We start from the raw sequence: 16,372 nt of genomic DNA, 5'->3' as shown, positions 1-16,372 counted from the left end.
ACCTTCCCTTATTCTGTGTTTCTGGGTAATTCCAGTCACTGTTTTCATCTTCTGTGTAGAAGAGGATAAAGTGGGTGTCAAGCAGCTACATTAAAGTGCTGCTCTGGGCAGTGAAATAATCTGCCCTCCCAAAAATACTGAGGTTAAATTTTACTTTTATACAGCAAAGGTTTCAGGAGTGTGCTAGAAAAATTCTAATACAAATTGTCTTTCTAGTTTCTTTACCCTCTCTCCTATCTTTGAAATATTCACTAAATTAGCAAGACTACTACTTTGATGTGACTCAAGAATGCTTTTTGCTTCCTAGTTGCCAGGAGTGAGCTCACAGCTTGCCAAGGTCAATGATGTCCTTAAAATAGACCTTTCTAGTCTGGTTCAAAAGGTATGTTTCTTGACAGGCTTGTAAACTGTTAATTAGTAAACTGGGATGCTTACATATCACTTGTTTTCCCTTGGCTTTCTCAAGCAGAATTATCTTGTTCCCACCTCATCCTGCCTCATGGTGGATGTGTCTCCTTATTATTCCATTGTTTGGCCAAGATTTAATATTTGAAATGAATGTAGTGCTTTATATCCCCAGGATACTACAGATCGAAAATGTATTTCTAATTGCCTGCTTGAAAGAACAATCCTTAAAAAACAAAAAGGCAGAAGCATGGATCTACTAGCATGCTCTACATTTTTTGGTTTAAACTAAAGAAAAAAAAAAATCCATGATCTCCTAATTAGTTGTATTGTATTCCAGCTATTTTGAAATATGTCTTTCAAATTCTTTATGTGCATACTTGATATTAAAACTGGTGCAATGGACCTAATGTAACTACTGTTAGTATTTTTTGCAAGACTGTCCATAAAACACCATGATTTTCACCTAGAAAAGATGGCTTAGTTTGAGCAGTTTAAAGATCTAGCAATCTGAAAACGTTTGCTAGGAGTAGAAGGCATTTTCTGAAACCAAAGGCTGTGTATAGGGGGCTCAGACCCCTGCCTGCTTCTGAAGTGATCAGGCCTGAAGGAAGTAAGACTTTGAGCATCCACTGCAGTGGCTTCTCCTTTCTGTCCAGATGAGCTACTGAGCTTGGTCCCCACAGTTTAGACCCTTTCTTTCCCCTTCTCACCAAAGAAAGCATTGCAGTGTCTTTAGAGGAAGTTGGATTTCATTGTTTGTAACATGCGTTTCATGTTAAGAAGGCATACAATTGCAAAGAGGAGGTGTTTGACTGGTACTCAGTAACTCCTTTCACTCAGTGAGTCTTCATATGTGCATTCTCAGTTTTGTATGAGATAGATCTGACAGGCAACAGTCTCAGTTTTGTATGAGATAGATCTGACAGGTGACAGTACTATAAAGTTTGAGATGATTGTGACTGATGCATGTGTAATTAAATGTAGATTTTTTTTTTTTTTACTTTTTTTTCCCAAGGAATATCCTGGAGAGCAAACTGAATCTGAAATATACTTGAGTTCCTATTTTGCTTTGACCTTTTCTAATGTGCAGTGATAAAAATGTATTTTTCATAGTATTACCATGTGCATTTTAGCATGTGTATACTTTTACTCCTTGTTTAACAGGAAAAAAATTGCAAGTAATTTGGCAATGAGAAACTTACTACAATTTTTCCAACTTTTATGCTTAGGGCTATGCAGCATTTAATGATACTCCAGACTTAGTGGTGAATCAAACCGGGAACATTTTATCAGGTGAGGACAAACTATCTTTTCACTTTGATTGATGTAAAAACATCAACATTAAATACTTACTGATGTTTTTGTTTTCTTTTATTGGTAACATATTTTCTGGGCTAAAGATCATTAAAAATGGAAATATAAAACTTAATTTATTTTTTTTTAAATTTGGTGACACAAAAAAACCCTAGACAGCAACTGTGTCTTAATGAGGACCCAAAATTAAATCTAAAAATAGACCATATAGTATTTTATGGAGGAGTTTTATTTGTTACGCTTTTTACTGCTCAAGTAATGAGAAATCTTGGGATCCCAACTGCACACTGACACTTTATCTTTATTTGGTTGAAAAGCTTATTTTCCTTGACCGATGTGTCTGTGACGTATTTCGGAGTGTGATGTTAAAAAAACTAAAACTGCATGCTGCTATATTAAAATGTAGTGGATGGCAAAGGGGAGGTAAAAATGTGCCTTAAGGATAATTTAAATGTCTGTCTTAATTGTTTTGTTACTTGGGCTTTAAACTGTTACTCTTTGACAGTACCCAGACACTTGACATTTGAATAAACTGTAGTATAGTGTATGTATACTAATCTGTTTTAATTTTTGTTCTTGCATTGTGGACCTGTTCTGCATATATAAACAGCTGTTCCTTGTAAGTTTTTCTTTTTTTTTTTTTTTTCTTTTTTTCCTAGGCAAAATGAAACACAGTATGTATACAAGCATAGTATACTGTGTGAACTTGCCTCAAATGAGCCAGTTTTCTAAAACTGATGTTATGCTTTTCATGAGTAAATCTAGTCCAGATTTACTCGTTTTCGGTATGTGCTGATATGCATAAATACAGACAGGCCATCTTAATTTATCTATTTATAAATTGTTGGGGTTTTGTTCTTATAAAAACTGAGTTTGAGTTACAAATCAAATTAAAAAAATAGTTTGACTAGAAAAAAATTGCATTTATTTGTAAACTTTTAAAAGAAGAGTGTTTTGGTACCTGGTTGAATTTAGAAGAGTAAACATCAAAATAAACAGCCAAAAACTTGTCCAGTTGTTGTTTGAGAGAGAGAAAGGTGTTGCCTACTACCAAATAGCAACCTATAGTTATACATCCTGCTGTTTCAAGTATGGTCCAAGTTGAAAGAAGGGGAAGAGTAAACAGAAACTGCGATTTACAAATAGACAATATGTATAATAAGTGAATTAATCATATCTTTGTGTGTCTAGATAGTGTGTATCTAAACTGTAAGTATAGGGTAGCATGTTTGTTCAAGATTTGAGGAAAAAAATGGCTTAATTGATCATTATCTCAAGAGTTGCTAACTAATTGGAATGAATTTATTTACGTAATCTTTTTTAATAAGATTGAAAATAACTAGTATAGATTCTCAATATGGGCAGTCTAATTTCTTTCACAGTGTTGTATTCCCAAGGGATGGAGTTTAAATAGATTTTGATCTTCTCCTTCGTAAACTTAGTGCCTAATTATCTTGCTCAGTGTTACCATTTGCAATATTGCATGAAAAGCAAGATTTAAGCTGGCTAGATAAAAAGTGACACATTCATTATAACAAAAGGAAAGAGAGAACTCTGGCTCGCCATCTACATCTTTCATCATTAAACTGAATGCTAAAAATAAAGTGTGCGTTTTAAAATGCCATTGTGTTACTTTGAAGCTCAATGTTTTTGTTGCCTGCTTGTCTCTTCCTCATGCTTGTCTTCATGGCTTGCTTGTTACATGTGGCTAATGGCTTAATAGCATTTTATAATGCATACGTGGAATGTAAATTTCTTCTGTGAATCTGTGACAGTGCAATATGTTTATTCTTTTAGATATCAAAAATGTGCTGGAATCCATTGGTTCAAATATCACTACTTTCACAAAAACACTCCCTGTTCAGAAGATTTTAGCAGATTTGACAATATATCTTACACAGAGTGAAGCATACGTACAAGACTATTTTCCAGTAGTGGAGCAGTACGATTTCTACAGGTATGTACAGGAAATAAGGCAGGAGTGAAGTGCTACCTGTTGTTAATACTTTGTAATATTTTAATGTTCTGTAAAGGCAATTAAACTATTAATGATGAACACAGTGAAACAAAGATGCTATAAGGCAATTGTTTGTTACTGGCATTTTGGCAAAAGTCAAAGCTGCAGCAACGACTGGATGCTGTTCCACTACACAGCAAGAGGTAGTTTCTACACTGTAGGCCTTCAGGTCTTTTTCAGGAAGGATAGACGTAACTAGATGTTGAAGATGTAATGCATAAAGGATTGTTTCACAATGCCAGGCTTGTTTTTGTTGAGTTGCAGGTAAGTTGTGAGAGCACAGGACTGGAGAGGCCTTGAAGCCAATCCCTTTTTATTGCACCCTTTCTACCACAGAGGAGGAGTAGCAGGGATTCTGCTTCACACCTTGTAAATCTTTGCGCACCACTGCTTGTTCCTACTGGTGTAGTACTTGTCCTTGTGAATGCATGGATTGATTGTACCTAGAGAAAAACATACTCATCCTATTTGAGACTTGTGTGACTCCTGTAATTTAGTAATAATCTCATATTTTGAAGCATAAATTTTCATATGCTTCATTTCATATGCTTTTCATTTCATATCATTTAACTTTGTCCAGTTTTAGTCATTTCAGTCCTCAAGCTCATCAAGTTGTCCCCACATTCTGACACTTCAGTTGATCCTATATTGATAATTGCTTCTATCTTTGTGACATATTCACTGCTACAGAATAAGTGTGCTAGTGGCTTTAATGCAATGTTAAATAAAAGTGAGCAGAAGACTGAACTTTAAGAACCTTACTTATAAACTTACCTTTAGCCCATTCCTTACCTGGCAGTTTTTGTGATGAGCCTTAATTTGACAAATTTATCAATATTTTCTTTGAAGCTCAGATTGAATTTAACCAAATAAATATATTGCTTCATTCTGCTACAGTATGCCTCTGTTAATTTTGTATTTAGATTCAAAAAAGTAGAGAAATATATCTCAATCTACTTGGCAGTTAAATACCCATTCTTGTCAAACCTAACGTAGTGGGGTTTGTGATTGAAGTACAAATGAAACCAACAAGCCTGTAGTTGTCCAAATTATTTTCTATCCATCCCTTTCTTAATTACAGGTGCATTATTTGTAGTTCTTAATAAGTATTCTTTTATGAATATGCCTGTCAGCCTTAATGTTTTTCTTTCTCTTTATTGGCTGTGCACATTTCGTTATATTCCTTTCTCTGATTTTTCTGGTTGCTGCTTTCTCTCTACAAAGGTACAGGGAGGAGAAAAGGGAACTTAAGAAATATAAGCTGGGAGAAGTAACGACGAAAGGGAAAAGGAAGAGCAGAGGGAATTAGGAGAGGGTGAAAGGCTAGATTGAGATAAAATGTGTGGACAAATGGATGTGCTCCAAAATGTGGACAGATAGAACTGAACTGATTTAATAAAAATAAAAGTTCAATTCCTATCCAAGATCTTTCTCCTGATCGAGTTCCGTTAACTGCTCCATACATTGAAAGCGTTCCAGCACAGACACACAAAGCCTAGGTTTTAATAGCCTTAAATACAGTTAATTACAATTACGAGCCTAACACACCATGTGCAAAAGGTAGTAAGCCTTACAGTAAGAGCAATTATGTACTTCCTGACCAATAGCCAGTCCACATTCATAAATTTCTCTGTTGCTTCTTGAATAAATTATTGTTTGAACATCTGCCTCCTCTGGGTCATTGTTTGTTCCACTTGGAGTACTTTGACGCTTCTGTACAGTCCAGCTGCAGTAACTGGAGTTGGGAACACCTTGTTCCTGTGATGTTTGTTCCCCAGCCCTTTGGTAGCAGCTGTCTATAATCCAACAGTGAATATGTTCTGGCCCAAAATATATGCTAGTGTAGTAAAAGCATTTTTTCATTGCTAACATTTGTTGCTCAAACAGAATCAAGAGTGGGCCAGTTGGGAATATAGTATTGCCTGATGTATTCTGCAGGTCTCCAGTGTGTTCTTTGCATGCTAATAACCAAGCACTTCGGCTTTTATTCCTTAGGTGGCTGGGTTGTCTCATTCTGTGCTGCATGGTGGTCCTGATTCTGGTCTTTTACTATCTTGGACTGCTATGTGGCACCTGTGGTTATGATAAACATGCTTCTCCAACAACCAGAGGCTGCATCTCCAACACTGGAGGAAACTTTCTTATGGCGTAAGTTTCACTTATTGGTGAAAAATAAAATAAAGGTACCTGTAGAAGGTTGTTTTTATGGATTTTGAAGGATGTATGTATAAAAAGAATTTGTTTTGTTACCTGTGTATATGTGCTGAAAAAAAATAGAACAAAGATAAATATTAATCTCATGTACTCTTCCACTGAGGGACTTGGGGATTTTGGGTTGCTCTTTCAGTGAGGATCATAGCTGAAGGATAAAACCTCTGAATCTACTGTTTTAAGGCAAGTGCTGTAGCTAATGAATTTCTATGTAAGCCCATTTGGAAAAACTGGGAACAGATAATTGAAAATATAAAGGGAATTAGTAGCTTTTTAGTACACTTGAGCACTTGCTCAAAAGAAAAAAAGCTATGCAAGGAGACAAGAAACACTTTACTTTCTCAGAGCACTTTAGGAGGTTTGGGGTTGCTCTTGGAAGTTCCCAATACTGGTTTAATGTCACTTCTGTTGGGTGCAAGAGGAGATTGCATCTGAAATCTGTCTAAAACTCTTTTTAGAGCAGAAGGCTAGAGAGCTGAATTTAAAAAAGAAAATTGTATGCTTTTGTGGCTCTTAACTGTTAAAAGAGTTTGCACGCCCAATGCAAATGTGAGCATTTTAGATGCACCTTAGCTGAAGACTTTACAGGGCTGAAATGTATAAGATGTTTAAGAGGGTAAGAACGTATTTGGAAAATAGAAGTTATTTCAACCATCTACCAGTTTTTATATCTGTTATAGCTGCTAACTGTTGGCTTCACTGTTGCCTGAAGTATATATACTTTTGTTTTTAAAAAGCAAAAACTTACTCGACTTATTTCTTTTTCAGTGGTGTTGGATTCAGTTTTCTTTTCTCCTGGGTGCTGATGATTGTAGTGGTGCTCACTTTTGTCACAGGTGGAAATGTAGAAAAACTGGTCTGTGAGCCCTTTGAAGATAAAACTTTATTCAAGGTGAAGTTATTCAAGTCATTAATGAATAGAATCCCCATGAGTCCCGATGGTCTTGTCAGTTACATATGGCATATTATTTTTTATGGGACACTTCAAGTGAGTTTGGATCTGGTTTTACTTTCCCCTTACACACCGAATAGACACATTCATCCTTTCTTGGTTTAATTTGCTTTGCAGTGTAAATACTGCATGCCTGTCTTCCTTTGGAGATTAATTTTTCAATGATTCAGCATTTCTTGGTGACATGGAGCTTTAATATTCACTTTCTGCACCAGAGAAGTTGAATTTGCTGTTTTGCATGTATTTCCATTCGTGGGTGATTAAGCTTAAATGTGGGTGTGTGTCAAAAGATCGCATATGAATGACTTAATGAATTGAAAACTTGGTATTATAGTAACATTACTGAATTTTGTCTTCTAGGTTTTGGATACTCCCTACTTACTAAATCAACACTGGAAAAACTACCTTTCTGGCATCCTGTTTAAAAATCCAAATATTAACTTGACTTTTGAAAAAGTGTACAGGTATTAAAGTTATGGTCACGACTTAATTCCATTTATACATATTGTTTTTGTGGTGTCTTCCATGTGTCATATTTCAAGCGCATGCAGAAATCGCACGTGTTCCAGAAGACATTCTGATTTTCTAGTGAATCACTAACAAAAGCAATTTTCTCATATATATGAGTTATTAGAGGTAGTCTTAGAGTAATATTGTATAGCGATACTAGTTGAGCTCTTTAAAAAATATTTTGCATCTTGTGAGACCAGCAGAAATTAATTACTTGCTTTCTTATAGACTGAGCTTCAAAAAATATAGCCAAAACTTTTTTTTAAACAGCTGATTTTCTTAGAATATGGAAACATTGTTAATCATTCTCTTAACACTTGCTCCTCAAGGTTGTTTTTAGGCTGATGTATGTATTTTTATTTTTATAGTGACTGCAAGGAAAACAAAGGAATTTATACTTCCCTTCACCTAGAACACCTGTTCAATATCAATGAATTTCTAAATATTAGTATGGTAAGTAAAGGAAGTATGAGTGAGTTCATTATTATTTTTGAAGGCTGGAGAGGTGTTTGCTCTTAAACACAATATAGCATGTCTGGGTTTCATGGGATTTTGGTTTTTATATACAATATATCCTTCAAGGAGGCAAGAACTGTCCAAGCTGATTTGAAAGAAAGAAATCTATTTACAAATAGGGTGTTCTTTACCAGTCTCAGTGGGCCATGGAAGGTTTTCTGATGTGGTTTTTTTATGGGTGCTGATAATAATGTTGTTTTTAATTTTGAAACTTGCATAGAAGTTTAAAGTCTTCCAAAGGCTGCTTATGGTGTTTAATGAGAGTCTTGTTCTTCATATAAATGCCTTTCTTGGTGTGTTGTCTTCGGATTCCAGTCAGATTTATGTTGATCCAGGATATGATATGCTGTGCATAACCACCTAAGAGTGATTCTGATTTTGGTGGGAAGGAGATGGGATAAAATAAAATCTTTTCAGTTAAGCTGTAATAATACATGACTGCACTGTCATTACATGACTGTACTAATTTTGGGGTTGCCTGTAGTACTGTGTCTCCATTACAGCAGCCCCTAGGGGACCCATGTTCCGTTCTGCCAGGCACTGTGCCCACACTTAATAGATACAGTCCCTGCCTCAAATAATATACAATTAAAATGAACAGGCAAGATTCACTAAGAGGGAAAATTATTTTGAGTTTCCGCAACAGACTAATGGTGGAGGCTGGGAAGGAAGTCAGGTTTCCAGATTCCTGATGTATTGCTCTGAGGCCTGTGCAGGACAGGTAACATTTTAGATTTGGGTGCAGTGCAGGAAGACTTCAGGTAACAATAAGCAGGTCATCTTGAGTCATCACCAAACATATTTAGAGGAGTCTTGTCCAGTCCTGTGGCCAATACAGCAGACAGTCTGTCCTGGCCACAGCTGAGATACTGAATTCTCTAGGTTTCCTTGATTAGGGCCAGGGGTACAACTTAACATTTTTAAGGATAACATTTCCTGGAGGGGAAAGAGAATTCTGTTTTATCTCAGTCCCCTCTTAGGAGGGACTAACATCTCTTCAGAGAAGCCTGCTTAAAACATAATGGAAGGCAATAATTCATTGGTATGAAAGATGCATAGATGGGTTAGAACATGCCATGGCTAGACTGTGTGGATACTGCAGGGAAGGGAAGAACATTACCTGATGGATTCTATCAAAGTTAATTGATTAAACTGATGTAAGCAAAAATCAATGTGTGCTTCTTAATGGAAGTGATGAGTCAGCAAAAGCAAGATGCTGGGCGGGGCGGGGGGGGCATAAAGGAATCTGCACTAGGTGCAAACTACTTTTGTGCTTTATTTTGTTTCCCTCTCAGTATACAGAAGATGTAGCACTTAAAATTGAACATATTCAGATAAACCTCAGCAAAATCATTCTGCTGGATGAAATTGGGAAGGAGAATCTTCTGAATTTCAGCTCTTCAGGAATAGAAGGGATAAACTTTGCAGCATATTTGACAGAGGTGAGACTGTAGTAAACTAGAGCCAAGGCTGGGACAAAGCATAACATGAAATGTTTCTTTAACAATGGGCAAGATGAAGAAAAATCTGCTTTTATGTGAAAGGGCATGTTTTGAAGAATTACAAAACTTGGAGCAAAAGCACTTCAGCAGTTAAGGTCAATAAACATTTAAAGAAAAAAGGCTAAACAAGGTGGTGTGGTTAAGTGCAAACAGTCTGTGTATGCAATAATAACATACTCTTTTTCTTTCCCTACTTGTTTCATATCTTGTTTCAGATCAACAAAAGTGTTACCAAGGTCGATCTTTTGTCATTTGCTAATGACTTAGAAGCAAGAGCAGACCAGCTGGTAAGTTTAATTCACTAATACAATAATACATAAAATGTATTGTATATACACTATACAAGTATAAATACATAGCAAAGTATTTAGACTTCCTATAGGAGAATTCTTGTACTTCAGACACTTACATACATGATGCATTGTCACGTAAGGAAAAACTTTCAACAATGTTGCATATGAGCTGTATTTTAAATATTGCTAATTATTGATTTTTGTATGCTAACTGTTGTACAGTTTCTGCTTTGGAAGTGTGATTTCTTAAATTCCACTGTTTGTTTAAGAAACGAGGGGAATACTCTGTTCGAGTATTTCTTGTGATGCTGTCTACGTTTTAGGGTCCCAGTTGGAAATAAAACTGGTTAGATCATGATGGAAAATATTATTTGAATTAATTTTCTTTCAGTTAGTGAGCAGAAGATTTTGCAATTAGCAATGAAATTAATACTGTGGCAGCTCATAAGGGCTCTAATGAGAACTGGGGCTCCATTGTGGAGGGAGAATGCACAAAAGAGATCCTGTCTGCTCTGAAGGGCTTTTTGAATGCAGACACATGGACAGTGATCAGAGGGTATAGCTACAACATTGCCTGCAAATGAATCTGCAGAATGACACAGCTGTGCTAACAGATAGTGAATATTCAGTTGATATGTTCGTATGCATGTCAAGGTCACTTTATTTTTCAAAATGAGAGTCATAGTTTGGACACTAGATTGGACACTGTCCCAAGACAGATTCCTGCATTGCGACGTGGGAGAAAGAGTTATGCTGCACACATACTACAATTGCTTTGATCACCAAGGGACACAGACAGCAGAGTGAAACCACGCCTTTTGGAATTTATCAGATATCCATCCCTCCTCCAGGGAGAGGAGGGCACCAGTGGAGGCTCCTGGTGTGTTTACTCCAGCTTTTTGCATAATTTGATCACACCTGTTCTATTGTGGGTTTTTTTTCTGCCACATGCACACTTATGTCAAGGTTAGGCTGCTTTTGGGTTTTTTGTATTGTAGTTAGCATCCTCCCCAAGCACCATGAGTGAGCCACACATTGCCTGTTTACTCATGTGGGTTGTCTGCTGACTTAGATGGATACCAGTAGCTGTGGCCACACTTCACTTCCATTTTCAATTTTTACTGTGCCATTTTGAAAGTTATACAGGTGGGGATGTTTTGCTGTTGTTTTGGGGCTATTTTCTAAGTGAAAGCTGAGGTTCCTCAAACATGTTATATATTACATAGAATTGCCTCTGAGATGTCTCTTTAAAGGTATATTCTACATAGGTCCGTGAAGGAAAATATATTGTGCTGGTAGATTGGTTTTTCATTATTTTTTTGTAATAGAATCTAGAGGAAGAATTAGAATTGAGAATAGATCAGGTGGAATAATTTCTTCTTAATAAAAGACAAAGAAAAATACAATAGTAAATGTGTTCACTGTCACAGTGTACATTTTTATTTCTTCTTTGTGATGCTATTTAGTGTAATCTATGAAATGTCTAAAAAACTGAAACTAACCAACCAAACAAAAAACCCCCCAAAACCCACAACAATGTGACATATTATAAAAGTTAGATTGTTTCAAAATTGATACTGGTTTCCAAGGATATTTTATAATCCCACTTTGTTATTAGTGATAGTTCTTTAAGTTTACAAGAGCAATCAATTAAAAATTAAACTAAGAACTTTTGGAATTAATTAACTTTGGGTGTATAGCTTGCATTTTCTGGCACCTTACACAAAATTGAATGTATGTTTTTACACTGGAAGGAGCAAATGGAATAAAACTTGCATCAAACCAAGGGGTCAGGGTATGGAGGAGGGAGCAATACCGCTCACAGGTGTTATTAGGTAAGTGGATTCAGCTTGTCAGTACAGCAGAGGAAGCATCCTGAAGCTGCTTAGTGACCATAGCTGACTGCTTATGTGAACACTTCCCAGGAAGCAAACACATCTCTGAGCATTGAGGTCTGCCATTATTACACTTTCAAAACAGAGTTAGCAGTGTGTATTCACTGTGTATTCAGTGTGTATGCAGGGAGCCAAGTCATTTTGCCACCACAAGGAGATGGAAAAGAAATGTATTTCTGAGAGTAAAATCAAACTTTACAGTATTTTGCAACAAGTGTGAGCTCCAGACAGGCATTCAGACTTGAAAATCAGGGCACAAACTCATATCTTCTGGCTGAAAGGCGGAAGCTGCAAAAATGAAAAATACCCTTCGCAGACGCCTTTCCAAGTTACTGGCTGAAAATATTTAAACTTCTGTGCCACTCAGAAAGCAGAGAGTGCCTCAGGGTGATGTCCACTGTGCCCAAAACAAAAGCAAGTACCCATGACTGGGAAATGCTTGTCCCAGCTGGGGGGCCGTGCTGCAGGGTTCTTGTGATGAAGTCTGGCTTGTGGCAAGTGAGAGGGGGATGTGCTCGCTCTTCTGTATTTAAAATTACTTAGTGCACCATGCAAAAACTCTTTTCAGTTAAATCTGTGCTGATAATGTTATAGCCAGAAAAGCAGTATGATATATCTGTTTTGGTTGCTTGAGGTTTGAATTATTAATATGGTGATTTTTCCCCTCCTTGTGTTGAGGGAATTCAGTTTGCCATATCCCATTGTTAGCATCAGCTGTTCTGCAGTGGATGAGTATAATGTGCAACTTTCATTGGTTTTTGCTTTGTTGGAAAGCTTTGAGACTACTAAACAATACTGCATAATTGCACTTTTTGCAGCCAAAAGGAGCACTGGAAAATGCCTTAAAAGGACACGCAAACAACATTCGAATGATTCATAACCAGCAAGTCGTTCCACTGGAGCAAGCTATGGTAAAATATTAAATCAAAATTGAAACATGTTTGTAGAAAAGATGAATCTCTACATCTCTTAAATACAGTTTAGAAAGCTGGACTTTTGCTATTATATAAGCACAGATCGCATTTGCATTATGTCACTGAGGAGTAATCTGGTTAAAGTATATGCTTAATAGTTTTCCTACTTGCAATATTACTACTTTATAATACTGTCTAAAATCATGACCTTTTTCTTCCCTGTTTTTTTTCTGTATCTATTTGTGATTATATACAAATAAAAGAGGAAGCAGGAGAGAACTTTACAAACTTCTAACCCTAAATCACTCGTTTGCTTTTTTGCTTACTATTCGTTTTCAGTAATAAAAGCAGTTATCACTTTCACACTTTATTTCTTGGAGTTAGCAATCACCTAACAGTATTGGAATTGGAAACTCCTGACAGTAGAATTTAGAGCCAAAGAAAAATCTTTTTTCTTGATGCTATAAAAGATGTGAAAGGGCTTCTCCTGCCTGATTTTGTCAGGCACTGATTTGTATAGTATCAAGCTGTGAATCTCATATATGCTAGGTGTTGCTTTTTCCTCTACATAACATGAAGACTTTTCGTTTATCCTGGCATCTGATACAGTATTTCTGCTCCTATCAAAGCCCTCTTGTAGAAAAGCATTAGGTAATCTGTTCCACTCTAATTCTATGCCATTCTTTCCTAATTAACTCCTAATTATTCTCATCTCTTTTTCCTTTTACAAAACTGACTGTCAAGAAATATGTTAAAGCTAGGGTAAGTGCTTTTTCCCTTCTGAAATTGCATAATATAGAATTCTCTGAACGCTTGGTTCTGATTTTAACTGTTCTCTCTTCCCTTCAAATAAATCTTACTCAGTTTATTGCTACTAACTTTAGTTAAATCTGAAGTCTTCGAGTACACAATTCATAACTACTTAGTGCTGTCGGTGAAATACTGATGCGACAATTAAAACCACAATATATTAGTTTTAATACAACTGTTGTTACTGTATATAATGTTGTATTAGAAACAAAATAATCTATAGAAGATCAAAACATGCATATAATGTTAAAACAGGTGGGCTCTTACCTGTAGTAATGACTTTAATCTCCCCCCCCCCCCGTCTTTCTAATAGAGCACTTTAAATCAGAGCATTAGGTTACTGAAGAGGACATCATCTGAACTTATGGTAAGCTTTTCTTTCTGGCAACAGGAACATTTTTATGTGTTTTAAATCCATCTGCCACATATGCAGGGGATATATTTTCAGTACAGCTTTTTCTATTTCTAGCTGTTCTGTTATTGGAAGAGATTGTAATGCATTGAGGTAGTAACAGGGATTTAGATATCTCTTCTGCATGGCTTTTTCTACAAGAAAAAAGAATGTTTGGGATATTTTTCGAAGTATGAATTGTAAACTTAATTGTCACATGATAAAATAGACTTCAGTACAGTTCCTTATATTGTGTTATTCATGTTGCTAAAAATGTAGTTGTTTTTTCTAGAATCCTTGAATGCAGCACTTAGGGGGGGACAACCAAGAAACAAAATGCAAAAATACAACTGAGAACAGAGAGCTTTGTGATTCTGTCATGCTTTAACCCTAGTTGGCAACTAAGCACCGCACAGCCACTCGCTCATCCTCCCCTGCCCCTGGTGGGATGGGGGAGAGAATCAGGAAAAAAGTAAAACCCGTGGGTTGAGATAAAGGCAGTTTAATAGGACAGCAGAGGAAGAGAAAATAATGATAAAAGAATGTACAAAACAAGTGATGCGCAATGCAATTGCTCACCACCCACTGACCGATGCCCAGCCCATCGCCGAGCAGCAATTGCTACCCCCCAGCCAACTCCCCCCAGTTTCTATACTGAGCGTGATGCCATATGGTATGGAATAGCCCTTTGGGCAGTTGGGGTCAGCTGTCCTGGCTGTGCCTCCTCCCAGCTTCTTGTGTACCTGGCAGAACATGGGAAGCTGAAAAGTCCTTGACCAGTGCAGTGTAAGCACTGCTTAGCAACAACTAAAACATTAGTGTGTTTTCAACATTATTCTCATCCTAAATCCAAAACACAGCACTATACCAACTATTAGGAAGAAAATTAACTCTATCCCAGCTGAAACAAGGACAGATTCACATCCTTAACCACCTCTTGTCCAATGTCCAGCTCCCACTGGGCCGTGTTTCTTTAGCATTGTACTTGTTACCTTCGTGCTTCTGCAGCATCATCCTCGCTGTGGGAACCTGGATCTGTGTAGAGGCTTCCCCAGGGCAGCCCACGTTTCCCCTCTAAGTAGCGGCTAGTGCCTGCACCACACTGAGACCAGCTGCCTTCACGTTCTGCCTGACTCAGGAGAATGAACAACAGGATGGTTACTCTTCTGGCAGCAAAGCTTTCTGTCACCAGCAGCCTGCCTTGGCTCTGGTAGCAAGAATCCAGCCACGCTAGCTAGCACTTAAGAGTCATAGTCACAACAGCTTGATGGGCCATACCTACCTCAGTTCTTCCCATTAAGGTTTTCACCCATCCACAGCAGCAGACCAGCTAGATTTCTTTTAGAATTTGCAATTTGAACCTGGATGGGGAGGTAAGAAGCCATGACGTAAGGTGTTGATAAGAAAAGGATGATGTTTGACCCTTAAGTATATTTAAGGAACATCTCTGCAGTTTCAGGCTGTATGTACATTATCCTTTGTGTGTGTTCTTTGAGAGACTTTATAGGGTTGTACATGTATTGAAGAAGTGTCTCAGTGCTTTTGGATATTGATCAGCAGCATATTCTAGCTGTATACAATCATACTCTAGTAATCAAGTGTTGTGATAGTATATGGCCCACTGTTTTCTTCCCGTGCACTGTGTGTGTCTGTCATGTATATACATACATTGATGAAAGTATTTCTACACTTAAGGAATGGAATAGAAAGCTGATCTAGTGTATAAATCAGTTACATAGGTTCCAGGAAAAGATACTGTTCGTAACCACTGATACCTTCCTTTTTTAGTAGTGAGAGAATTTTGTCAGATGATCATGAATCCTTAGGCAGGCTCATGTTCTGTCTGGAATTGCATGTTTTGTCAGGTTTTGACAGGACAGTGACACCGGTTTATCAAGAGAATAGGTTCCTGACAATGGCTGCAGAGCCATTGTAACAGCCTGAAAGGGATTTATTTATATTAAATGCCATCTCTTCCTTTCCAGGTTAAGGTGAAAAATGTAATTAGTGCTGTTAATGCTGCCCAGCTTCTCATAAATAACAACGCTTCTCTAGTTATTGTCCAGGTAAGCTTTATTTGATTAAAGGACATTAATTTATGATGTCATGTTTCCTTACTTTTGTTCACTTACTTTTGTCTGTTCCTAGGAGACAAAAAAGTACATGGATACCATAGTTGGCTACTTTGAGCAATATATTGAGTGGGTCAAGGAGTCGGTAAGGTGCATTTACTTCATTGAGAGAAGCTCCGTTTAAAAAAAAAATTAAGAAGATACATAACAATAATAATTAAAATGTTACTTTGATAGGATGTTTTATAGTTTCAGTTTGTAAGATATTTGTACTTATTATGAAGGGGAAATGTTGTCACCTATAAATAGTTTTGTTGTGTTCAAAGTAGAATACAAACAATGCATTGTGTTGATTGGAATAAAATGCAAATTTAACATAGTATCTTTTTTCCAGGGCTAGCCTGAAATCTGCCATTTGTGCTAATACTGCACTGAGCCTGACCCTGCTTAGTTCAAATTGATGTTATTAGCATCTTTTTCTTCCTTCAGCTGCAGCCTTTGAGAAAGTAAACTGATGTTTTAAAGATGTGTATGTTCAGTTGATAGCATATCCCACTGGAATTTATT

The 16,372-nt window shown here is 36.9% G+C and overlaps 1 protein-coding gene across 11 annotated transcripts in view; it reads left to right on the top strand.

The window, feature by feature from the left end:
• PROM1 (prominin 1) overlaps nucleotides 1-16,372 on the top strand; it is a 67,212-nt gene that overhangs the window by 44,017 nt on the left and 6,823 nt on the right. For 10 of the 11 annotated variants that reach the window (XM_072862908.1, XM_072862907.1, XM_072862904.1 and 7 more), the window contains 13 exons: nucleotides 308-382; nucleotides 1,638-1,701; nucleotides 3,520-3,679; nucleotides 5,735-5,887; nucleotides 6,719-6,842; nucleotides 7,263-7,366; nucleotides 7,781-7,865; nucleotides 9,224-9,370; nucleotides 9,646-9,717; nucleotides 12,437-12,529; nucleotides 13,656-13,709; nucleotides 15,719-15,799; nucleotides 15,882-15,950. In XM_072862908.1, coding sequence (XP_072719009.1) covers nucleotides 308-382; nucleotides 1,638-1,701; nucleotides 3,520-3,679; nucleotides 5,735-5,887; nucleotides 6,719-6,842; nucleotides 7,263-7,366; nucleotides 7,781-7,865; nucleotides 9,224-9,370; nucleotides 9,646-9,717; nucleotides 12,437-12,529; nucleotides 13,656-13,709; nucleotides 15,719-15,799; nucleotides 15,882-15,950 — 1,281 coding nt within the window. The remainder of the gene's footprint in view (nucleotides 1-307; nucleotides 383-1,637; nucleotides 1,702-3,519; nucleotides 3,680-5,734; nucleotides 5,888-6,718; nucleotides 6,843-7,262; nucleotides 7,367-7,780; nucleotides 7,866-9,223; nucleotides 9,371-9,645; nucleotides 9,718-12,436; nucleotides 12,530-13,655; nucleotides 13,710-15,718; nucleotides 15,800-15,881; nucleotides 15,951-16,372) is intronic. The other variant, XM_072862905.1, reaches the window with a different exon arrangement.

Source organism: Ciconia boyciana, chromosome 5 (genome assembly GCF_034638445.1).
Source record: "Ciconia boyciana chromosome 5, ASM3463844v1, whole genome shotgun sequence".
NCBI lineage: Eukaryota > Metazoa > Chordata > Aves > Ciconiiformes > Ciconiidae > Ciconia > Ciconia boyciana.
The sequence above is the reverse complement of the archived record's forward strand: the minus strand, read 5'-3'. Positions and strand labels throughout refer to the sequence as shown.